Raw genomic sequence first — 27,190 nt, forward strand, 5'->3', positions numbered from 1 at the left:
GCACTTTTCACATCATTTCACACAATTGTGTGTGTGTTTGTGTGTGTGTGTGTGTGTGTGTGTGTGTGACACACTGTAGTCTTGTTGAATTCTGGTGAACTGGTCTAATCCCCTTTTAGAGCTGAACTGCTTATCATTAATCTGTCAGTAATTTAACGTGGAGTTTTATTATTTTTAAATTATTTTATTATTTCACCCCAACACACACAGCATTTAAAGACACACACAACTGTGTATCGTTGCCGTGGTAACACTGAGCAAAACCACAGACTGAGCAGCTCTGCTATAAATACCACAAACATTGTGCTTTTATACATTCACTCTACAGTCACTGTTTGGAGACGATGAATGCAAGTTGTAGTCTCAGTCTCTGAATTTACTGAAATTTAATCACATGTTAAATATACAGTTAGAGCTACAGAATCAGTCCAAGTGGGAGATGAACATTGGATACAGTGAACACAATCCTCCAGTCTCTGATTGGCTCTTATTGTCCCTCCTCTAGTCTCTGATTGGCTGGAATTTATAGCAGTATTATTACAGAGGGAGTGAAGTGTTGGGGTATTGAGAGGGCGAGAGAGAAAGAGAGAGAGAGAGAGAGAGGAAGAGATTAAAGGGGAGGTACAAGTTGTCAGAGAATTAAAAATGTATTTTTAAAAATAAAATCTGAGCACACAAAAATTTCCTGTTTAGGAATTTGGGCCAAAAATTACACCATATTCAAGGTCCTTAAACAGCGGCACTTAAAGCCTACTTGACTTGACTTGACTCAGCATATATTACTGATTAAGAGAGAGAATGAGAGACATAGAACATTATTTGAACTCTTTCAGCTTCACCAGACTAATTTATAATTCCCAATTTTCCAGCCTAATCCATCTTAATATTCTAACCTTTTGTCTTCTTACGAAGAGTAAACACGTGACAGTATTTTATAATATACTCATTCAAAACGCTTGTCGTTGTTTTCCAGCGCACCTGCTTCTAGCCAGCTAGCCCATTAGCATCACTAGCCCATTAGCCCGGCTATCATAAGTTTGGCTACGCTTTTCAGTTTTCAGTTTGCCTTTGGCTTTTTACACTAAACACCATGTCGGTTGTGTGTCTGCCTCTGAGTGCAGGTGAGGATAGACTCGAGCTGCACTCAGTAAATTTGGAGCTGGAGGCTGTGGAGAAGCAGAACTACAGGTAAAGCTGGCCAAGCTACGACAGAGAAAGGCCGCGCTACAGTAGAACCATCATGGACCAGTGCTCACCTGTCTCAGGTAAATTCTCAGCATGACACAAATTTTTCAACAACCTCAACACTGTGTGTTTCTCTGTCCAGGTGCAACGCGCCAAGGACATGGCCCGCCCAGGTTTCGTTCACTCAGGCGCCACTGAGTCTGGATGCAGCAGCAACGGAAGACATGGTCCAGGCCCTGGGCGAGGACCTCTCCAACTCTGCCACCACCCGTCTTTAAAATCTAAACCCGAAACCACTTTTCTCCTCTTCGCAAAATAGTACATGACACGCTGATCATCAGAGACTCCTTCGTCCGTGCTACCACGGCTAAAGGTAAGATGAGCACTCGCTGTTTACCTGGTGCCCGTGTTCTTGATGTAGCTGCCCAGGTGCCCACGGCCCTAAAAGAGAACATTGGATTTGTGGTTCTCTATGCTGACCCCAGGCTGAGGCAGACAGAGAGTCTGAAGAAGGACTTCAGGAGCCTGGTTAAGAAGGTCCGCGGCATATTACCCATGACAAGGATCATCATATCAGGACCACTTCCCACATTTCAGCAAGGAATTGAGAGGTTCAGTAGATTATTTGCTTTTAATGAATGGTTACAATCTTGATCTCAACAACAGAAATTACCCTTTGTTGATAACTTCAATGTTTTCTGGGAGCGTCCTAGGCTCTACCACACTGATGGCCTGCATCCTAAAAGAGCTGGAGCAGCAGTCCTCTCTGACAACAGTCTCTCGAACCATCTGACTGGTGGTAAATTATACCTTAGATTTCAATTATAATAGCCATTTAATTTTTGTCCAAATCAACAGTAAGATACACCAATCAGCCATAACATTAAAACAACAACAACAAAAACATTATCAGAAGAATGCATGTTTTTGACAAATATTATTTGCACTTTGATTAAAATAATAATAATAATAATAATAATAATAATAATCTGGTTGTTTGTATATGCCAGCACACTAGGGTCAAAAAAGGAAAAGTGAGAGAACACATATGGATCCATTTATAGTGATTAGATTTAGTTCAATCTAACAGACTTTATAAATCAGTATTTCTTCCATAGAGCTGTAACCTGCATGGAAAACATGTTTTAAACATCAAAAGCAATCAGAAAACTTAAAAAATAAATTATTACCCAATAATTAATATATTAAGAGATTAAAGATTTATTTAAAAAATTTAACATTTTTAAATATTGCTATAAAAGCGAAAATAAGCTTATTTGTTTAAAACTCTTACATCTTCCATCTCTGCTGTTTAAACCCTGGAGTGTAACAGAGTGTGTGTTCTTGTTAAATGTTCCAGGTGTAGGACAGGGTTTCATCTCTAGTGTAGTGGTTAGCACTGTCACCTTGTACCTTGAGGGTCCGGGTTCGATTCCCGGCCAGGTTCAATTTCCATCTCTATGTGCATGTTCTCCCACTGTTTAGTGGGTTTCCTCCCACAGTCCAAAGACATGAAGATTAGGCTAATTGGCATCCACAAATTGCCTGTAGTGTGTGTGTGCCTTGTGATAGATTGTCACCCTGGTGTACTGCGCCTTGTGCCCTAAGTTTCCTGGCATAGGCTCCAGGCTTCCTGCCTGGGGGAGGATACAGGATAAGATGGTATAGATGATGAGTGAGGTTTTCATTTCGTAACATTATATATAGATATTTATATTAACAGCAGTGGTGGACAGTTGTTGGTCTTAGTCTTTCAGCTGCTCCCGTCAAGTGGATTCATCCATTTTTTCTGGGTTTGGGACCGGCACTGCATGGCTGAGGTTTGGGCATTGGGTGGGAATCGAACCCAGGCCTTCCCCATGACAGGCGAGAGACCTATTACTGAGTCACCAGTACCCTCCATGGAAGTATTTTCATTTTGTGGGATTTTTTACTTTAACTCCACTACATTTCATGGTAAAATACTTTCTGCTCCACTAGTTTCCATGACATTCTTTGTTGGTATGTTGTTCTTTATTACCTATGAATGGAAAAAAAATGCAGTGGTAAAAACAATAAAGTGTAAATTTGGGCACGATAAGAACAGCAATAATGCTAGAGCATGTGTTTTGCTTTAACCTGATTGTTGCACTTATTAGACGCATTTAACTAGCAAATACAGAACATTATTGTGACAAGATCAGTGTAACAGCCTACAATACTAAGACAAGAGCAAAGGAAGTCCTGACTCTAAATCACCTCTTTTATCACACACATGGGCTTATCTAAAGGATTTTTTTTTAAGTGGTAAAGGAAAAGAAAGAGTCATTACTTTACATAAGCCTTCTCTCCCTGACCCCCATATGATTCCTCCTGACAAGTATTCTCTGTTAATTAAAAGGTCTGTGGATCCGCCAGGGGGACCATTTTTTTTTTTTTTTTTTTTGGTAACCGTGAAAAGAACTTAAAATGCTCCTGACATGAGAAATATATCTATAGAAAGATTAAAGTGTCTACTTTTACATAAAAAAAAAAAATTATAATAAATATTCTCAGTTTATGTAATCCATATGAATCTAAGAAGAGGCACAGTCTTTCTCTCACTTCATTATCTAATAATGACCTAAGACAGGACAGGCCGACACGCTATTTACACGGAAGCACTCTGGGTAATCTACAAGACTACGTCCCCAACACACGTGCGCCAGCACACACACACGCACACACACAAACACACAGATTTAGTTAGTTTTCTGCATGTGTGAAGGATGTCACACGCTGTACAGGTTTCTAAAGCTCTACAGAATGTTCTGGACATTGGGAGGAGTTTATCTGTGGGAGACCGTGGGAGGAGTTTATCTGTGGGAGACAGTGGGAGGGGTTTATCTGTGGGAGACCGTGGGAGGAGTTTATCAGTGAGAAACAGTGGGGGGAGTTTATCTGTGGGAGACAGAGGGAGGAGTTTATCTGTGGGAGACAGAGGGAGGAGTTTATCTGTGGGAGACAGTGGGAGGAGTTTATCTGTGGGAGACAGTGGGAGGAGTTTATCTGTGGAAGACAGAGGGAGGAGTTTATCTGTGGGAGACAGAGGGAGGAGTTTATCTGTGGGAGACAGAGGGAGGAGTTTATCTGTGGGAGAGAGTGGGAGGAGTTTATCTGTGGGAGAGAGTGGGAGGAGTTTATCTGTGGGAGAGAGTGGGAGGAGTTTATCGACCGTGGGAGGAGTTTATCTTTACCTCAGAACAACACTGAGACTCCGACAGAGAACAATTCAATTGAATTCAATTCAATTTTATTTATATAGCGCTTTTAACAATGGTCATTGTCTCAAAGCAGCTTCACAAAGATGAAAGAAATTCATATAAAAAAAATAATAATAAATATATATATATATATATATATATATATATATATATAATAAAAAAATATATATATATATAATATATATATAAATAAAATAATAATAAAATAATAATAATAAAGTGTGTATGTGTGAGAAAAATGTGTCTAGATAATAATGAGATGAATGAATGATGAATGAAATTTCTCTGATGAGCAAGCCAAGGGTGACGGCGACAGTGGCAAGGAAAAACTCCCTGAGATGGCAATAGGAAGAAACCTTGAGAGGAACCAGACTCAACAGGGAACCCATCTACACTATAAGATTCAGGTCACAAAAGTCTTGTACACAAATGTCATAAATGTGTTTTGTGGTCTTATTTCAGTGACTTATTTTTTTTGTTGTTTTCAAAAACGCATAACTGTTTTTTTCTCCAATATACAAACTTGTACATACATGCTGCTCATATATTATTGTAGCCCAGTTTGTGCTGAATAAAATGTTATCAGACTTTAGACATTTATATGTTTATAATTAACTGAAAAATACACAAATGTCAGGACACGTCAGAATCTCTTCAGGGATCCAAAACACACTCAGTCTTCTAAGGCTTCACACGTGTGTTATAACAAACAGTACACGCGCACTGTACACACACATACAAACACAAAATAAAAGATGTTTTACACACACACACACATGTCCACAGTGTTATAGTAAACAATGCACAGATGTTGATTATACCAGTAAGAGACGAGCACTAAGACCCAGCAGGGGAAACGATTACCCACAATTCCGCAGCACAAGAGAGAAAAAACGTTGGCTCAGTTGTGATCATGTGACGCTTGGCGTCAAAACAAGAAGTTCATCCGTGATACATGATACTCTGTACTCGTAAACCAGGACTTGTTAGTTTTTTCAAGTAAAATTTTATTAAAAATCTTTGCTTGTCCTGCAAATCTGGTTGGCCTGGACGTTCTTACACAGTGGAAAATGAACAGTCGTCACATCCCCACCAGCCCACATACTGTACACCGTCGCTATGTTTTTAAGGGCTCTTGCTAACACTAAATTCCTGGTTTGTTTTATTTTAATTAAGGCTTATTAAAGATGCACTGCTTTATTTACGGTGGCCGTGAAGTGCAAAAGAAATTAACAAAACTGAAAACAAAATAACAAAACCCAAAACAAAATAAAAAATTCTAAAACAAATTAACAAAACGGAAAACAAAATAACTAATATCTGACTGGCCAAGAAGTGCAATACAAATTAACAAAACGGAAAACAAATTAGAAACTAAATAACAAAACCCAAAACTATTTTTTTTTAAGAGGAAGAGTTTTGTTGTTTTGTTTTTGTTTTTGTTATTTTGTTTTCGGATTTGTTAATTTGGTTTTGAATTTGTTAATTTGTTTTCTGCTTTGTTAATTTGTATTGCACTTCTTGGTCAGTCTAATACAAACCGGAAAAGGTAGGTATAGTGTGCGAATGAAATGCTTACCGCTAATTGGACGAGACCTCTATTCAATTCAATTCAATTCAATTTTATTTATATAGCGCTTTTAACAATGGTCATTGTCTTAAAGCAGCTTCACAAAAATGAAAGAAATTCATAAAAAAACAATAATAATAAAAAAAATAATATATATATATATATATATATATATATATATATATATATATATATATATATAATAAAATAATAATAATAAATAGTGTATGTGTGAGAAAAATGTGTCTAGATAATAATGAGATGAATGAATGAAATGTCTCTGATGAGCAAGCCAAGGGTGACGGCGACGGTGGCAAGGAAAAACTCCCTGAGATGGCAATAGGAAGAAACCTTGAGAGGAACCAGACTCAACAGGGAACCCATCCTCATCTGGGTGATAACAAATAGAGATGATATAACATCATGTGTGTTATGCAGCTGAAAGTACAGTACAATATTACAGAAATTCTTTAAATTAACATGAAGTCCAGATCAGCACAGGGAGTCAGTAGGTGCAGAGGGCAGATGGGGTCTGGATCACTGGGAGCACAGGAGCAGGATGTGTAGCTCCAACCATCATAAAGCAGAATCCAGCTGGAGCTGGTCCTTCTCTGGATGCCTCAGGATCCTCACAGGGTTGGCCTTTATCTACTAAAGCTGGTACAATCTCCAGATGCCTCGGGATGGGTAGAAAAGTACAGAACAGATGGAGAGAATTAGCGTAGTTTCCATTCAGGATAGATGTACTGAAGTATGAGGTTATGGGATGAGTCATGCGTATGCCAGATTAAAAAGATGCGTCTTGAGTCTACTTTTAAACTGGGAAACTGTGTCTGAGCCCCAAACACTGTCTGGAAGGCTATTCCAAAGTTTTGGAGCTAAATATGAAAAAGCCCTACCCCCTTTTGTAGATTTTGAAATTCTGGGAATTACAAGAAGTCTAGAGTTTTGTGATCTTAAGGAGCATGGTGGATTATAGCGTATCAGAAGACTGGTTAGGTATGTGGGAGCTAAACCATTTAAAGCCTTGTATGTAAGTAATACTATTTTGTAATTAATTCTAAACTGAACAGGTAGCCAGTGCAGGGATGATAATATTGGGGTTATATGATCATATTTTCTGGATCTAGTGAGAACCCTGGCAGCTGCATTTTGGACTAACTGAAGCTTGTTTATTGAGGATGCAGGACAACCACCTAGTAATGCATTACAATAGTCCAGTCTGGAGGTCATAAATGCATGAACTAGCTTTTCTGCATCAGATACGGATAAGATGCTCCTAACTTTGGCGATATTTCTAAGATATAAAAGGCTGTTTTTGTGATATTGGAAATATGATTTTCAAAGGACAAGTTACTGTCTAAAACAGATCTGGCCTTTAAAAACGCACGTTTTCGGAAAAGGGATCCCACGACTTGCCGCGAGTGCGCGCGGCAAGCTGTGAAAATGCCCTTCAATACCTGTAGGGGGCAGTCGTGTTTCAGTCTAAAGTATTGTGTGTCTACTGAAGCTGAAAAATGTTATGTCTCTTAGGCGCCCATTGACGGCAAGCAACAGAGCTCATAAACGTGTCAAGCTCAAACTGATATGTATTTATTCTTCATTTTCATTCAGAATTATTATTATTATTAGTAGTAGTTCTGGAATAATTATTAATAATTTATATATATAATTAATTAATAATAATAATTATTATTATTGTAACGCACCCGCGCGTGTGCAAAAGGACTACAAAGATGTATGACGTTAGCCTATATTTACGCGCTTTAAACGCAGACGGGTACTGGTGGCTCAGTGGTAGGTGATTCGCCCGCCATGCGGGAGACCCGGGTTCGATTCCCAGCCAGTGCTCAAAATTCCGGTGCTATTCGCTAAAATACCACGATATAGCCATTACATTATCAAGTTATGCTTCAGTACTAAATGCATGTTTGCAATTGAGAATTTTTTTTTCTTAAGCTATAAAACACATTAGCACTCACCTCACAGTTGCTGTAATTTAATGATTATCATAAGCAAAAAGTGTAAAACAAAGGATTCACATTTATTACATTTTCACCCAGAGCGGGATTCGAACCAGGGTCTGGACGATTTTATAGGATATACGGATATTATACAGATATTATTTAAGCAACGCCACACCACGTGGAAAGCAACAAAAATGCTTCAATTTCATTGGCTGTCACTGAGTGTCAGCTATTCACGACTGGCCCCCGCGGAACACAGAATCCCCGGGCTTTGACTGCGCTTTCTCCATTCGTTATTACAGGGGCGGACTGGGACCAAAAAGTGTCCCTGGACTTCCTGGCACACAGCAGCCCACACCATAATACATTGGCTCATTAATGTAGAGATACATTTTTAACACCAGATACTAGTATAAAAATATAACACAATACAGAATGCTATTTAAACATGTTATTTGAAGTATCACTGAACATATATTGGGTCAATGAAACGAAAAAAAAAAAAGAACATCAAGACAAACAACATATAAATCTATAAAGACAATATTTTAAAAGGAATGGCAATAAAACTGAACAGGTAAGCTGAAATAAAATCAGTAGCAGCAGTAGCTCACGCTTGTAAACTAGTTACTTATTTTAATTATTAGGGTAGTCAATATTAACACGAAATAATGCTGAGAAACATTATTTCAATTAATATTGACCACCATCATAATACCTAGCACAAGTTAGTGCTGCTACTAATTTTATTCTGTTTGATTGCCATTCTTTTTACTTGGCTCTGGTAGATCTGGTAGAGAGGTGTTGGTCATCATCAGCATGTATTATGATGTGGGATGTGGTGCGCTGCTGGGTCCAGCCTCACTGTCCCTGACCTGTTATAGGCAGAATCTGTTCATTTGAAGCATTTCACAGCATTTACCTCTAAAGCTTTTTCTTATTTTCGCGTAACCTTTTCTTCTTCCTGCTTTTCATTCATGGAAATTATTATTAATTTGCTCAGAAAATTCGCTGCATCGAGAAAGGATCAATATCTAAAAATTTAAAGATGCCCACGTGTGTGGACAAAGAATACAAGAGTGTATAATCTTTAATAAAGTTAGCCTAATACAATATTGTGGCTGGGAGTCTCGCCCGCGGAGCAATTCAGTGTAGAACCGCCACTGCCTATTTTCCACCACATCACGTACTTCCCTGATCTCGGACTAAACTCCGCGCTTTGCTTTTATAATGTGGAGCAAGCCCAAGATCATATTAACGTAGCATTCATCATTCAAAGTTATTCATATCAGTGTATAGTAAGTGTGATTTGAAAAGTGCTATAACTCCACCTGCTACAGTTTCAGCCCAGTGGAACAATCTGACTACATGTGAAGTGCCATGAAAAAGTATTTGCCCCTTTCTATTTTTTTTCTTTGCATATTTGTCACACTTGTATAGGTGGAATTTTACCTAAACACTTTAGGTGAGAACGTATAGGTTAATATGTATAAGTGAGAACAGCTGATTCACACTTGGGGAGAGTGAATAATTTGCATTTGAATGTTGTCTGGCATTGTAAGCACACGCAGTGACACTAAAAGAACAGGATTAATAGGAATAGGAGGCACTAAAGAGGAGGATTTTAATTTAGACTATAAAAAAATTAACCTGCGTCTATTTTTAGGCATACCAGCTGCCACTTTTTAGTCTTATAAAGCCCACATGACATGCTGGTACAGAGCTGAACATAGCTCATCCATGCCAATGATCCCGGGTTTGCACCCTGCGCTATAAAATACGAATACGACCGCCATCCGTGGACAGCAGCTCCTGCCTCCGTCCGCTCGCGCTGGCTCTTCTTTAAAGTCCCTGGGGCGCGTTCCAATTGCCCCGTTTTCATGCCGCACTTCCGCGTTGTGTGCGCACGTCTCACTCACACCGCATAGTAAAATCCACTGTAAACCAACAAACCCCGAGTATTTTATAGCGCGGATTGGAAGCCCGAAATCTTTAGCAAGGAGAGCTCTTCTTCACTATTCGTGCCTAACTCTGCAGCCCTGCTTCTTTGCATATCTGAAGGAGAGGCCGCCTAACTAGTGAGCGAGGAGCGATATTGATTTGGGCGCACGCCGTGACAGGCTGAAAAAAAACTATTGTCCTAAAAAATGTAACAGATGAGGATTCTGATTAATGTGCAAAAACTATATAATAAAACTATATAAGACTACATCCCTTTATAAGACTCAACTTTTATTTAAGCGCACTCACAGTAACGAAAAAACGTGGTTTTATAAATGTTTGAAAGCAAATACGGTGAGCTGTTCTGTATTGTTTTTTGGTGAACTTGAGCGCGTCAGAAAATGAACGCAAACGTTTTTATAAATGGTCAGAGTCAGTCTGCTTGCTGTTTTCCCGACGCATTCATAATCATTAGTCTACTTCTGCCGGTGCGCTCTGGAAAACTCCATGCATGCGGCTGAGCTCTGATTAAAACTATGGAGTAAATTAAAGAGGAGAATCACGATGCCGAATTAAAGTCCTGAGCCCAAACCTCATTTAAATTAAATTAACAAATACTATAAGTAAAAAAAAAAACAATAGCCCACGTTTAGAAACTGTTTAAAAATTCTTTTCGACATGAGTTGGCCCGGTGTTATGCGCAGAGCGCCGGGAGATTTCCTGAAGCTCCGAAATCACTGGGGCATTTTTTCTAAATAGATGCTTTAATAACTGGTTGAGGTTTGGGGCTGTATACACACACATTTTTGAGGGGTTTAAAACGAATTAGTCCGAGCAGACCTACATAAAAGGTGAGAAGTGAGTAACTGCGCGCGCTGTCGCGGTGTATATACTGTACAACACACGTTTATCAACCTACATAAAAACGCTGCCTTTAAAAAACGCTTTATAAAAACGCTGCCTTTTGTAAAGAGAAAGTACTTTACAAAAGACAAACTGCTTTATTTCAGTCAGGAATTCACAATCACATCACATTCCAGCTATTATTTCCAGCCGTGGTTAAATAATGTATGAAATAATTATTAAATGCTGGACACAAACAGCAAATATGATGATTATTATAAAAAGCCCGAAAAAGTTTGTGGTCATAAGATAATATTTACTTAATAATATAATATATATAGTTCATTCATGTCTTCTGATGATCTTCTTCTTTGTCTTTCGGCTGTTCCCTTTCAGGGGTCGCCACAGCGAATCATCTGTCTCCATCTAACCCTATCCTCTGCATCCTCTTCTCTCACACCAACTAACTTCATGTCCTCTCTCACTGCATCCATAAATCTCCTCTTTGGTCTTCCTCTAGACCTCCTGCCTGGCAGTTCCAACCTCAGCATCCTTCTACCGATATATTCCCAATCTCTCCTCTGAACATGTCCAAACCACCTCAATCTGGCCTCTCTGACTTTATCTCCAAAACATCTAACGTGGGTTGTCCCTCTGATAAACTCATTCTTAATCCTATCCATCCTTGTCACTCCCAAAGAGAACCTCAACATCTTTAGCTCTGCTACCTCCAACTCTGCCTCCTGTCTTTTCTTCAGCGCCACTCTCTCTAAGCCGTAGAGCATCGCTGGTCTCACCACTGTCCTGTACACCTTTCCTTTCATTCTCGCTGATACTCTTTTATCGCACAACACACCTGACACTTTTCTTCACCCATTCCAACCTGCCTGTACACGCCTCTTCACCTCCTTTCCACACTCCCCGTTGCTCTGGACCGTTGAACCCAAGTACTTAAAATCCTGCACCTTCTTTACCTCTGCTCCCTGTAGCCTCACCGATCCTCCAGGGTCACTCTCATTTACACACATGTATTCCGTCTTGCTGCGGCTAACCTTCATTCCTCTGCTTTCCAGAGCATACCTCCACCTCTCCAAATTTTCCTCCACCTGTTCCCTGCTCTCGCTACAGAGCACAATGTCATCTGCAAACATCATAGTCCATGGGGACTCCTGTCTTACCTCATCTGTCATCCTGTCCATCACCAGAGCAAACAAAAAGGGGCTTAGAGCTGATCCTTGATGCAGACCCACCTCCACCTTAAACTCTTCTGTCACACCTACAGCACATCTTACCACTGTCTTACAGCTCTCATACATGTCCTGCACCACTCTAACATACTTCTCTGCCACTCCAGACTTCCTCATATAATACCACAGCTCCTCTCTTGGCACCCTGTCATACGCTTTCTCTAAATCTAAAAAGACACAATGCAACTCCCTGTTACCTTCTCTGTACTTCTCCGCCAGCATCCTCAAAGCAAATACTGCATCTGATGTACTCTTTCTAGGCATAAAACCATATTGCTGCTCACAAATGCTTACCTCTGCCCTTAACCTAGCTTCCACTACTCTTTCCCACAGCTTCATTGTCTGGCTCATTAGCTTTATACCTCTATAATTGCCACAGCTTTGCACATCTCCCTTGTTCTTAAAAATTGGCACCAATACACTTCTCCATTCCTCTGGAATCCTCTCACTCTCCAAGATCTTGTTAAACAAACTTGTCAAAAACTCTACTGCCACCTCTCCTAAGCACTTCCATACCTCCACAGGTATGTCATCAGGACCAACAGCCTTTCCACTCTTCATCTTTTTCAACGCCCTTCTCACCTCACTTCTACCAATATTTGCTACTTCCTGTTCCACAACAGTCACCTCTTCTACTCTTTGTTCTCTTTCGTTTTCCTCATTCATCAACTCCTTAAAGTACTCCTTCCATCTTCCCATCACCCTCCTGGCATCTGTCAGTACATTTCCATCTCTATCTTTAATCACTCTAACCTGCTGCACATCCTTCCCATCTCTATCTCTTTGCCTTGCCAACCTGTACAGATCCCCCTCTCCCTCCTTACTGTCTAGCCTAGCATACAAGTCCTCATATGCTCTTTGTTTGGCCTTTGCCACCTCTACCTTCACCTTACTCTGCATCTCCTTGTACTCCTGTCTACTCTCTTCAGTCCTCTCAGTGTCCCACTTCTTCTTAGCTAGCCTCTTTCCCTGTATACACTCCTGGACTTCCTCATTCCACCACCAAGTCTCCTTGTCCACTTTCCCCTTACCTGATGATACACCAAGTACCCTCCTACCTGTCTCCCTGATCACATTGGCTGTAGTTGTCCAGTCAACTGAAAGCACCTCCTGACCACCCATAGCCTGTCTCAACTCCTCCCTAAAGACTTCACAACATTCTTCCTTTCTCAGCTTCCACCACTTTGTCCTCTGCTCTGCCTTTGTCCTCTTCGCCTTCCTCACCACCAGGGTTATTTTGCACACCACCATTCTGTGTTGTCTGGCTACACTCTCCCCTACCAACACTTTGCAGTCACTGATCTCTTTCAGGTTACAACGTCGACACAAGATGTAGTCGACCTGAGTGCTTCTGCCTCCACTCTTATATGTCACCCTATGTTCCTGCCTCTTCTGGAAGAAAGTATTTACCACTGCCATTTCCATCCTCTTTGCAAAGTCCACCACCATCTGTCCTTCTACATTCCTGTCCTGAAAACCAAACCTGCCCATCACATTTTCATCACCTCTGTTCCCTTCCCCAACATGTCCATTGAAGTCTGCACCAATCACCACTCTCTCCCCTCTGGGGATGCTCTGCATCACTTCATCTAACTCACTCCAGAATTTCTCCTTCTCTTTTAACTCACATCCTACCTGTGGGGCATAACCACTAACAACATTGAACATTATCCCTTCAATTTCCAGCTTCAGACTCATCACCCTATCTGATACTCTCTTCACCTCTAGAACATTCCTTACAAACTCCTCTTTTAGTATAACTCCTACTCCATTTCTTTTCCTATCCACACCATGGTAAAACAATTTGAACCCTGATCCTAAGCTTCTAGCCTTGCTACCTTTCCACCTGGTCTCCTGTACACACAGTATATCCACCTTTCTTCTCTGCATCATATCAACTAACTCTCTTTCCTTCCCTGTCATGGTCCCAACATTCAAAGTCCCCACTATCACTCCTAAACTCTTGCCTTTCCTCTTCTCTCTCTGCTTACGAACACGCCTTCCTCTTCTTCTTCTTCGACCAACAGTAGCCCAATTTCCACCAGCACCCTGTAGGTCAACAGCACCAGTGGCGGTCGTTGTTAACCCGGGCCACGACCGATCCGGTATGGGAATTATATTCTTGATTCGCATTATTGATTTGGCAAATGTTTTACGTCGGATGCCCTTCCTGACACAACCCTCTGCATTTTTCCAGACTTGGGACTGGCACAAGAAGACACTGGATTGCGCCCCCCGTGGTTGCATTCATGTCTTCTGATGATGTCGACACATTTTTACGTTTTAAATAAGATATGTTGGCATATTCACGAATCAGGACATTCGCATAGTTAAGACTATTAGATAGCCTACTATCAGGAAATTAAATTAATTTCAACACCATTCAAACCGAGACATTGCCATGTCTTTTACTGTTTTGTCCCTGTTTAAACATTACAAAAAATATATAAGAAACTTATTAAGAATTTTAAAGCACGAATTTGGGTATCTCATTTCATCATTATGAAAAAAATATGAAGCACATATACACACATTTATCATGAAAGATCTGTTGTAAAGCAAAAAAAAAATTCATGTTTGCTTCAGCATTGGGAACAATATTGTTTTAGACTAAGTTATTATACACAATTCTTCGTTGTACAGTACTTGGTCCGGCGTTTAAATAAAGTCCTTCCATGCGCCATCTGGCGCATATTCAGTGAAGCACAACAAATGTATTTAAATTCCCGAATGTTGCTTACGGCAAGTCGCGTCGCGGCGCGCTAAATTGAGGCATCCCGCGGGAAAACACGCGCAGTCTTAATTGCCACATCTGTAATACGCCCAGGTCTTTTACTGTTGAGCTAGTAATAACAGTACATCCTTCTAAATGCAGGCTGAATTGTGAAAGCTGTTGTGTGCTGGTTTTTGGGCCGATGAGTAATATCTCTGTCTTTTCTGAGTTTAGTAAAAGAAAGTTATTGGACACACTTGGTTAATCTAGACAACTTAGATATTTCATCTGGTTTTGTTGAGATATATAATTGTGTATCATCAGCATAACAATGGAAACTAATCCCATGTCTTCTAATGATGTTACCCAAGGGAAGCATGTATATTGAGAACAGCAGAGGTCCTAAAACTGACCCTTGTGGGACCCCATATTTCACTGGCATTACACCAGACAGTTCTCCATTTAGATCTACAAAATGGTATCGATCAGACAGGTATGATCTAAACCATTTTAATGCCTGTCCCTGAATACCTATGTGATTTTGTAAGCGATCTATGAGAATATTATGATCTATAGTGTCGAATGCAGCACTAAGATCAAGCAAGACTAGTATTGAGATGCAGCCTTGGTCCGAAGCTAAAAACAAGTCGTTTGCAATCTTAACTAGTGCAGTTTCTGTACTATGATGGGGCCTGAAACCTGACTGAAACTCCTCAAGGATGTTGTTTTCCTGCAAAAATGTGCATATTGGAGCTGATACTACTTTTTCTAATATTTTTGTTAATTTGTTTTTGAATTTGTAATTTTGTTTTGGGTTTTGGTATTTTGTTTTCAGTTTTGTTAATTTGTTTTGCACTTCAGGGCCACCGTATTTATTGGACTGTTTTGTAATGTTCAGGAAAATAAACACTGTCTACGGCAAATTTACTGTGAATGTCTTAAAGACATGATGTAATAGAGACAAGTCTCCTCAAATCCTTCTGCACTAATGTTATCATAGTGTAAATTATTAACATATTGATGTATTTCACAAAAATAGACTATTCTGCAGGTATGCAAAGGGACGCCTATTCAGACCAACTGCCGATAATTAACGGTAATAGGATCTCAGGCTTGCCCTGCATTATAAAAGCAAGGCGCAGAGTTTTGTCCCTTCCCTAGAAGCGTCCCCACCACCAAAGAGGAAAAGGCTGCGAGGAGGACTGCGTTAAGGTCCCCGATCCCAGCCGGGAAAGCCGCCCAGCGATGGTTGTCAGCGAGGACTCCCACCTAAGGCTGCACCTATGGAGAGCTGGGAGGGGCCAGGCCTACCAACAACAGTGGAAGAAGCACCGTCAGGATGGAGCGTGCAGGAACGCTGCCTCTGCATGCTCCGTTCTGCCACAGTGTAGAAATGTCCTTTAACAGTTTTTTACACTAATTGTAGTCTTACCCATTCATTTCTGATGACCGATAATTTTTGACCGAGAACACCATGGGGGTATCAAAGTTCTCTTTTTCTTATTTTATGTGTTTAAATGCCATGTGTGAACAAAGAAAAGAAAAAAAATACTGCACTTTTTAAGAGGGAAAACTTGTAATTCGTTCAGATTTAACTGGAGGTTTTGGCTCTCTTGACATGATTGAACCACCCTGATGCCTTACTTCTGGTTGGAGTTCTCATCATCTAAACATCTCGTACAGTTGGGATGTGAATTTATTATCTGCTGACACCCAGTTGAGGATGAGTTCTCTTCTGAGTCTGCTTCCTCTCGAGATTTCTTCTTCATATAGTATCAGGGAGTAATACATGTTGAAATGGAGTGATTACAGAACTACTAGTAAAAGCAGCCCAAAGTTACAGTAAGAAACACCAATCAGTAATAACATTAAAACAACAACAATAAAATATTATTGAGGAATGAATGTTTTTTTTTTTTTAGAAATGTTATTTGCACTTTGCTGAATGAAATGTTATTCTATACATATTCAAGTACATCACTGTCTGAAAAGGAAAAAGATAAATAAATCACAGGTATTCTGCAGGTTCACACTGATGTCATGGTATTTTTAAATCTATTGTAAACACCAGAATATATAGCAAATCATATATAGAGAACACACATCCACCTATTTATAGTGATTAACTTTAGTTAAATCTAACAGATTATCAGTATTTCTTCCATTTTATGAAAATTTGTATTTTAATTTGTAAACAATCAGCATCGTTGGAAAAATAATGAAGACAAGAACTCCAACTCTAGAAACAGAGAGCCAGAACAGCACACGCATCTGATCAGTAGAGATGGAACCTGTATGGAAAACATGTTTTTAATAAATATCAAAAGCTGAAACACTTTAAAATTATTAACCTTTTATTAAATTATTAACACAATTTATTTTGAAAGGTTTTACCAGTGGAAAATCCTGACATAGAAGAGATAAGAAGCTTATTTGACTAAAACTCTTACCAGTAGATGTGATGTCATGTGTTCCAGGTGTAGAACAGGGTTTCATCTCTTTACCTTTAGAGATTAAAATGATTTATTCACAGAATAAGGTTTAATTTAAAGAAATTTCTTGTTATACAAAATTCATGATGGACAAGAACAAAGTAAATGTAAATCTCTTACTGTACTTAAGTAATGATTAAAGTATCTCTACTTCACAGGAGTAATTTCTTTTAAGGGGAGTTTTTACTTTAACTTCAGTCCATTTATAATATCATAATTTATACTCCACTAACATGTTGTTTCTTCTTACTGATGACTGTAAATTAAAACACAGGAAGCTCGCCAATTTTTACAGTAAACGCTCGGATTGCGAGTAAAGCAGTTTGCGAGTGTACCGCAAGACGAGCAAAGATTTTTACTACATTTTGACTTGGAAAACGAATAAGTCTTGGTTCACGAGTACCGAGTATCATGTATCTTGTTTTGACGCCAAGCATCACGTAATCACAACTGAGCCAACGGTCTTTCTCGCCTTTACACACACACACACACACACACACACACACACACACACACACAGACAGCGCCTGCGAGCATAAACAGAAACAATTATCTGTCAGGATTTATTTATACTTTTTTTAAGGTGAAGTATAGGTTACTTTGTTTTATTTTTACTTTACATTTTGTATTATTTATTTTTATTTATTTATTTTTTGGACTGTGCAACGAATCATTTGAGTTTCCATTATTCCTTATGGGGAAATTCGAGTGTTTTGAAATATGAGCCGTTTCCAGAATGGAATAATGTTGCTAATCCAAGGTTCCACTGTAAAGGTATTAGGTACGTTACTATAGGAAGATCAGTGTAACAGACTACAATACTGAATTCTTACAAGAATTGTGCATTAAATCTGAACTGACTCGTAGCAGTAACCCCATTGTTTGTGCTAGTGTTTATCTAATGTTAGCTTGCAGCAGCAACATCTTTCTTTGTGTTCGTGTTTTAAATTAATTCATGATACTGTTGTGTGATCCACCAGATAGTTTTAGTAGATTAGTAGTTAACGAAGTAACTAATAACTCTTGAGCAGTGAAGCGTCTCTACACCACAACCCAATACAACAACAGCAGCTCAGACTGGAGCTAATAATCACTAATGAAGTTTTATCCATTTCCATTAGCGAGCTGTTTCACCTCAGTGTGTAGTGTTTATAACTCATCAGCTGAACGCTCTCATATGGCTCTCATACAGTATGACAATGCTGTATTTAATTTTATTATTTGTTCATAATGTCAGTTTTTTACAGTTAAAAGTGTTTCTATATTTTTCACTCACTCATCTTCTATACCGCTTTATCCTATATTCAGGGTCACGAGGGTCCTGGAGCCTATCACAGGAGAATTAGGGCACCAGGCCGGGTACACGCTGGACAGGGTTCCAATCCTTCGCTCCCACACACACTAAGGGCAATTTGGGAATTTCAATTAGCCTAAGCTGCAGGTCTTTGGACTGTGGGTCAATTGCACACGGGAATCAAACCTAGACCCTGAAGGTGCAGGGCGACAGTGCTAACCACTACACCACCGTGCCAACCTTTCTATATTTCTATATTTGTACATTTATATTCTTATTTACATTCTTTTTTGAAAATATTTTATTTTTTGGTCATCAGTGTTCACGTAAGCATTTCACTGCATATCATACTGTGTATGTGACAAAGAAAATGTTTACTTTAAAACAGTTAGCAGGTGGAGTGAAGTTCTACTTTAACCAACTGAGATTCAGCTTCCACTGGCTGTGATCATAACCTCTGCTAAACTATCAAACACTCCAGTGTCTCAGTCCATCTATTACACACCAAACACATGAAACACTGATTTATATTCATCAAAGAGAACAAGAGACTAATCACAAAGATAATCATATAACATTAGAGCCATAATTATTTACAATAAACTTTTAATAAGAGAAAAAAATAAAAGCGAGTACTTGGACTTAAGCATTTAAGGATTTGTGTACATTGTCCACCCCTGACAAAGTAAAAGAAAATTTATTAAAACTCTGACCTTCTCCATCACTGCTGTTTGAACCCTGGTGTGTAACAGAGTGTGTGTTCTTGTTAAGTGTTCCAGGTGTAGGACAGGGTTTCATCTCTTCACCTTTACAAATAAATTGGAAAAGCAGCAAATAAACAGAAATGATACTAAATATGAATAATGTGAAATATTCAACATTTAATGCACATGTACACATAATTCTGGTTAAAGTGTTGATCTGGAATTAGCAGGTTATCAGAGTAAAACTGTTTACCTTCAAACTGCAGACGTGTTCCAGATGTGAACTTTATTGTACTTCCCTCCACATATCCACAGAAATATTCTCCTCCATCATCTTCTCTTATTTCTTTAATGTTGAGATCAAACTTTTGGTCCTTTACAGTAACACTGAAGCGGCTATCATTAAATCCCTCGAAAAATGTGTAGCCAGGAGTGCCAACGTACTCTCTTGCAAAAACCTGTGGCACTTTTCCAAAACTCTGTCTGTACCAAGCAAAACTCTTTTTGTTTCTGACCTCACTAATGTTACACTCCATCGTTACAGCTTCTCCAGGCTTTGCTGTTTTCACTTGAAGCTCCTTGATGTCAGAAGTGTTTCCTGTAAAATCAAAAAAGTGTTTAATATTTTATTTTAATGAATTAGTAAAACATGTAAAATGACTATTTTAAGTTAAAGTTTAAAATGTTCCTCACCAGTTGTGCAGAGACAAAGCAGAGAGTAAAGAGCCACAAAGAGTGTGATCATCGTTCCTGTTTAGACAAAGTGATAGTGAGGTAATGAACTTGTGTGTTCAGTAGAAAACCAGGTCCAGACTCACGCCTGATTGGATGTTTTGAAGCTGTGGACTGATTTGATTGGTCCATTAGCTGTAATGAGATGTGAAGCTCACAGTGAATTCTTGTCTATTCTGATGCTGTGATGAGTCACATGACTTTACAGATATGATCTACTGGAGCTCTATCAGTCCTGTGTGCTGGAACCTCTCTGATAGAAGAAGTTTAATGAAGTGCTTTTAGGTCAGCAGATCTAACAACCCCAAAGAGGAATAATGTGGAATCCTGCTGTGTGTGTGTGTGTGTGTGTGTGTGTGTATGGAAACTTAAGTGAATGTATATATGGGGTTTTACAAAAACCATATGACACATGAGTGAAAGCTCATCTGTAGTATTTAAGATATAAACATTAGAAAGCAGTACACACAAACACACACACAATATTTTTAACACATTAAGCTTGACTATTAAATTTAATAATTATTAATTTGTTCTTTAAATCTATCAAAGCCACGTGTTTAATCTGTTAATTAACTTTCTCACAACAAAAATTAACTTCCTTTAAGTTATTTGTTCAGTGTTATTTCATGACATTAACAGAATTTGACATTTAAATTTGACTCAACAGTTAAGTACTTACCATCACCATCTTGAACTCTTTCTCTGCTAAGCCCCAAACACGGGAGGCTGTGATGCACTGGGTGTTCTGATACCTTTCTACTGTGACCAACATTGACCCTTTTTCTGGGATTGGACCCATCAGCTGGCTAGTCGTCCCCATGGGTATAAGTGAGCTGTTCTTTGGGGTCACATGACCGTCTCTCCAGTTTGTGTGTATAGTTGGTGCTCAATGTTATTCACTTCACCTGTCAGTGTTCATAATGTTATGGCCATGTATTTATAAAAGCACGTCATTTTGTTTTCAATATCACTGTTAGCAACATTATAAAGAACAGTTATGGAGGGAGGAGACTTTGGGGAAAATAAATAAATCTTAACTAAACTACCACTAGAGCTGGAAATTCAAATTAAATCTGACTTCAGGCAAATGGAAGATCTAGAGCTGCGTATGGAGAGGAAGAAAGGTGGGATTCTGATGTCCACACTGAGTGTGTCACAATATAATACAGAAAAATAACAATACAGGACTGACAGGACCAACATCATCTCTTTTACATCAAACACTGACTGGGCATTCATGGCTACTATGGACACATTCATGCACACTTTTGCACTATATATTTATATTTTCATTTATGGACCACTGCACAAATCACTTTAATAACAAGTCACTTTAAGAAGTCACTTTATGCATATTTGCACACCTCAGTCATTTCTACATTTCTGATTTGGACAAATTTCTTTTTTCTTCTTTTTATATTTCTATATTATTATATTGACACTTGTTCTTATTTGTACAGTTTATTTTATTTTACATTGTACAGTATATTTTACTAGTTAATTCTATTTCCTAACGTATTTCTTTTATTAATATTTATCTCTCATGTTTAAGCTTTAATTAAAAGTGTGGAAAATATTTGTGTTTGTTAAGGTCATCACTCGCGTGTTCAGGCCCAGTGTGAAAACACTCTTAACACACGTGTAGAAGTGTTCCTGACTGCAGCAGCGCTCTTTCACATCATGCAGTTGTTTCACTTTAACAGAAATAACATTGTGGTTCCCTTTCAAAGGCTACACTCGATGCTGCGTGAAAACGCTATGGGAAACATCTTGTCATGTTGCCGGTTGTGAAGCATGTGTGTATCAAACACGCCAAATTTTGGCTTATATAACCTCGGTCGGGTGACGTCATCTGATGAGACGCACCTGCAGGTTATAAATAGGAGTGAACCGGAAACATTCCTCAGATCTTTTGTCTTCACTGACCTTGTTGTGTTTGCGTGTGTGTTTAAACCAGCAAAATAAGAAAGTGTTTAACTCACCGATATGGTAGAGTTTTAAACGAGATGTCCCTCCGTGTGTATAATCCATATCGGAGGGCGATCTCTACACTTTACTGCTTCGATTAAGTGCTACGCGCGCGCCTCGCATTCCGAGCCGCTGCGCATTTCTGGGGCTTAAACACGTGCATCCGGCAGAGCAGTGAGAGACGGGTTTTAAAACTCCTTTCTTTCGCGTTCTCATCGGATCGGGAAATCCCTCTGTCCGCTCGCAAACGCGCGCCGCGCTTCTTGTGAATGGGCAAGGATAAACATCCTCTCTTGCTTTCGCGGAGATGATAATAGCTCTAAGCACTTAAAAATAATATAAAAAAAAAAAAAAAAAAAAAAACAGACGGCAGGTTCTGTCGGGTGGCCGGGGGCAGAGCCTCAACGACGCTCTCTCCCCTTTTCTTAGCAATCTCCATATAAGTTAACCCTTTCATGGAGTAAGCTGTATTCATCCCGTGTTTTCCTGCCATCAACTTATTTATTTATTTAAATATAATTGAGGTAGGAACGCGGAGTTATATGATGACACCCAGATAGAAGAGACGCTTCCAGGCTATCTCTCTTCTGGGACATCATCCTTCCTGAAAAGCTATTACTTCCTTTCAAGCTGTGTAGACTTTTTATCTTCCCTGGAGGGAAAAGCTTTTCAGGCAGCAGGTCAGGTTGGTGCTCCATTGCACACCATGGCGGTTTTGCACGCCTACCAGGCTGACCTGCTGAGAGACTTGAGTACTGGCGGGGCTCTGCAAGGTAAGGCGTATTGGATTTACGCCGGGCCACAGACTTGTCTCTTCGTGCAACAAAGCAGACGGCTCGTGCTATCGGCCGTTTTATGGCTGCTATGGTCTCCGCGGAGAGGCACTTGTGGTTGAATCTCAGGGGCATTAAGGAAAAGGATCGTGTATTCCTCCTCGATGCCCCATCTCGCCTCCCGGCCTGCTTGGCGATGTCGTTTACTCGGTCGCCACTAGGTTCATGAGGCGGAGTTATATAACAAGCCTTCGGGAAATTCCTTCCCCGCCTTGCTCAAGAGTCGGGACTGTCGGCCACCCAGTCTCGACCGGGTCTGACTGTTGCGAGGCATGAAACACAAGAAGAGATCCGCCTCAAAAGAGGTCAGACTGGAATATTGTCTTCACAAAGAAGCCCTGAGGTTCAACAGGATCGTGGGGGGTGGCCCCCCAATGGGGAGAGGCACGCAGAATTCCTTTTAAAGAATGAAGTGTTCTCCCTGGCACCCCCAGGAGGTTGGTGTTCTTGCTCCGCCACCACTGGTGTTTCGGGCAACTCCAGTCTCCAATAAAATTGTTAGTTCTTCGGGTTTTTCCTGCCGTGTTTCAGGATGCCGAACATCTAACATCCCCCCCGTTTAACCAAGCCACTGAGCTTTGCCCCTTTCTGAGAAACTGGCAGCGTGGAAGCTACTGCCAAGTATATCTCCTTGGGCACTAAGCACTGTACAGAGAAACTACAGGATTCAGTTCTCACATCACCCTCCGCGTTTCAATGGCATGGTCTCCACCTCCACGAAACCGGAAAGTGCAAGAGGAACGGGGGGCTGAGTCCAATTTTTTAGATTTTGCGGGCCTTTCCGCTATCTAAAAATAAATCAATGGAAATATTGCCACAACACAGGAGGTTCCTGAGGTTCGCTTTCGGGGGCGAAGCTTACCAGTATCGGGTCCTTCCATTTGGTCTAGCTTTTTCACCCGCACATACACAAAATACATGGATGAATTTTTGGCTCTTACGACTCCAGAGCATCCGTATTGAATTACATGACTGGCCGGCCCAGTCTCAGTAGCTAGCGCTTCGACATCAGCATGTCGTTCTAGCTAATCTTTGTTTCCTAGGATTGAGATCCAATGCCATGAAAGCATGCTCTTTCCTGTTTAGAGGACAACATTTTTGGGTGTCACATGGAATTTGAGCGTAAGCGGGCACAGCTGTCTCCCGCTCGTGTCGAATCCATTCTCAACACCATCAAGGAAATCAAGCTAGACCAGAAAGTGACCATCACTTTCAGAGATCTTAGCTCTCATGGCAGCTGTATCCACGGTGACACCTTTGGACCTTCTGCACATGAGAGCATTTCAGTTGTGGCTAGGAACCAGGGGATTTTACTCTAGGGCCAATCCCCAATAAGGGCTACGCGCCAGGTGCTTCGTACCCTTCCTATGTGGTTCAGACCCCGGTTTCTGACTCTGGGTCCCACTCTAAGTTCGTCTTGTCGTCGCAGATGCTAACGACAGACGCTTCCCTCATGGGCTGGGGTGCGGCCTTAAATGACCGTCCAGCCCAAGGGAGCTGGAGAGGCCATCTTTTTGCACGGCACTCAATTGCCTCAAAATCATGGCTCTATTTCAGGCCCTAAAGCACTTCCTCCAGCAGTTGAGACTACCATGTCCTAGTGCGGGTGGACAACACTATGGCAGTCTCGTATATTAATCGCCAGGGCGGACTGTGCTCGCGCCGCTAAATAGCTAGCGCACCAGATTCCTGTCCCTCAGGGCGATCTACACTCTTGGAAAATTTCATGTAGCGTAGGTGGACCTCTTTGCCTCGCAAGATCAGCTAATGTCCCCTTTACTACTCTCTGACTCTAAGTCAAGCTGGTCTTCCAGCCAGCGTAATTAAGACTATTCTAAGTACTAGGACTGCCTCCCCTCAAATAGAATGTATTTGAAAAGTTGGTGCATGACGAAGCAGGTAGACCCAGTCCACTGCCGAATTGTTTCAGTGCTGGAGTTTCTGCAGAAAAAAATTTGTCCTTTGGCTTGTGCCCCTTTTGAACCACTAGAGTCAGCGCCTCAGGTTTCTGACCCTTAAGATGGTTTTTCTAAATGGTGTTACCTCCAGGAGCGGACAGCTATTGCCCTCTCCTATGAGGCGCGTGGGCTCACTTCGCCTCTAGGAATCAGGGCTCATTCAACCAGGGGAATCGCCTCATCAATTGCATTAGCAAGAGGTATTCCCTTGCAGCAAGTATGTGACACGGAGGGTTGGTCCTCTCCGCACACATTTGCCAATATGCATCCTATTGTTTTGAAGCCTTCTGTCCTCCGCCTTTACAGCTTCGGAGCAGGAGAGACTTCACTTACTGTGTCCAGTATGTGCTCTTCAGATTTACATCCACCGCATTAGCCAGGTGCGTAAGTCAGGGCAGTTTTTACATGTTTTGAAGCCGCAAGCTACGTGAGAGATGCTATTGCCCTCTCCTATGAGGCGCGTGGGTTCACTTCGCCTCTAGGAATCAGGGTTCATTCAACCAGGGGAATCGCCTCATTAATTGCACTAGCAAGAGGTATTCCTTTGCAGCAAGTCTGTAATGCGGAGGGTTGGTCCTCTCCGCACACATTTGCCAATATGCATCCTATTGTTTTGAAGTCTTCTGTCCTCCGCCTTTACAGCTTCGGAGCAGGAGAGACTTCACTTACTGTGTCCAGTATGTGCTCTTCAGATTTATGTCCACCGCATTAGCCAGTGGCGTAAGTCAGAGCAGCTTTTACATGTTTTGAAGCCGCAAGCGGCGTGAGAGATGCTATTGCCCTCTCCTATGAGGCGCGTGGGCTCACTTCGCCTCTAGGAATCGGGGTTCATTCAACCAGGGGAATCGCCTCATCAATTGCACTAGCAAGAGGTATTCCCTTGCAGCAAGTCTGGTACGCGGAGGGTTGGTCCTCTCCGCACACATTTGCCAATATGCATCCTATTGTTTATGAAGCCTTCTGTCCTCCGCCTTTACAGCTTCGGAGCAGGAAAGACTTCACCTACTTTGTCCAGTACGTGCTCTTTAGATTTACGTCCACCGCATCAGCTAGTGGCGTAAGTCAAAGCAGCTTTTGCATGGTCTGGGGCCGCAACGGGGGGTGGCCCCCACTACACTGGGCTATTGCCCTCTCCTATGAGGCGCGTGGGCTCACTTCGCCTCTAGGAATCAGGGCTCATTCAACCAGGGGGATCGCCTCATCTATTGCACTGGCAAGAAGTATTCCCCTGCAGCAAGTGTGTGACATGGAGGGTTGTCCTTTCCGCACACATTTGTTAGATTTTATAATCTGGATGATCATGCCACTCCGGGCTCACAGGCCCTCGAGTCAGCTTCCCAGATATAGTGACCTTTTTGGCCTTGTGCGCACACGCTACACAACCTTGGGGTCCAGACACTTGCAGTGCGGCGGCGTTGGTATTCTCGTTCCCATAGCGTTTTCACGCAGCATCGAGTGTAGCCTTTGAAAGAGAACGTCTCGGGTTACTTTGCTGTAACCCTGTTCCCTGAAAAGGCGGGAACGAGATGCTGCGTCCCAATGCCGCACTGCCTACGTGACCGGACGTCCGTTCAGACAAATCAATCTGAGGAATGTTTCCGGTTCACTCCTATTTATAACCTGCAGGTGCGTCTCATCAGATGACGTCACCCGACCGAGGTTATATAAGCCAAAATTTGGCGTGTTTGATACACACATGCTTCACAACCGGCAACATGACAAGATGTTTCCCATAGCGTTTTCACGCAGCATCTCGTTCCCGCCTTTTCAGGGAACAGGGTTACAGCAAAGTAACCCGAGACGTTTCTGAGTTTCTGCAACAAAGTGTTTAATCAGCAGCTCTGACGACTCTGATAAACATCCCATCATGATACTCCTGAGACACCAGTGATTTGGACCCTTCTGCTCTCTGGACCTGCCTGATCTTTGACATTACTGTAGATAGAAGCAGATAGAAACCATAAACATTGCTGTAAGAACCTCAGGACTGCAAATCATACAAACTACTTTAACTCATGATAACTGCAACACCACAGACTTTAAAACTCTAATGAGTTCAGAAATGACTGACTGAATTCTGATGTTCATAAGTTCCTCATAAACTCGCAAGTTCCTGTTAACACAATTGCACTTTTTAACATTATAATGTACAGTTCTAGATGAGATGTTATTTATAATCTGCTGACACCCAGATGAGGATGAGTTCTCTTCTCAGTCTGCTTCCTCTCAAGGTTTCTTCCTCAGATCATCTCAGGGAGCTTTTCCCCACCACCATCACCACTCATCTTCTCATTAGAGATAAACTTAATGGACTTCATTTATTTCTGTAAATCTGCTTTATGACACATTTATCATAAAAATAATAATTATAAAAAACTATATGAATCTAATTTTATTATTGACTTGAAAGTCTGAACACCAACTTCTAGAAGTGTGTTTGTGTTTATCTCGGGGGAACAGACACAGTCTCAATATGGTGGAACCTGGAACTTAAAGTA

General features: G+C 40.9%; 1 protein-coding gene across 1 annotated transcript in view; it reads right to left on the reverse strand.

Annotated features, from left to right (window-relative positions):
- The window catches only part of LOC128514921 (uncharacterized), a 35,230-nt gene extending 15,287 nt beyond the window's left edge, over positions 1 to 19,943 (reverse strand). The window contains exons 1-4 of the mRNA XM_053488836.1: positions 19,892 to 19,943; positions 19,452 to 19,796; positions 19,208 to 19,300; positions 17,159 to 17,212 (exon numbers count right to left, since the gene is read on the reverse strand). Coding sequence (XP_053344811.1) covers positions 17,159 to 17,212; positions 19,208 to 19,300; positions 19,452 to 19,796; positions 19,892 to 19,943 — 544 coding nt within the window. The remainder of the gene's footprint in view (positions 1 to 17,158; positions 17,213 to 19,207; positions 19,301 to 19,451; positions 19,797 to 19,891) is intronic.
- Between the last annotated feature and the right edge of the window lie 7,247 nt (positions 19,944 to 27,190).

This window comes from Clarias gariepinus, chromosome 27 (assembly GCF_024256425.1).
Source record: "Clarias gariepinus isolate MV-2021 ecotype Netherlands chromosome 27, CGAR_prim_01v2, whole genome shotgun sequence".
Taxonomy (NCBI): Eukaryota; Metazoa; Chordata; class Actinopteri; order Siluriformes; family Clariidae; genus Clarias; species Clarias gariepinus.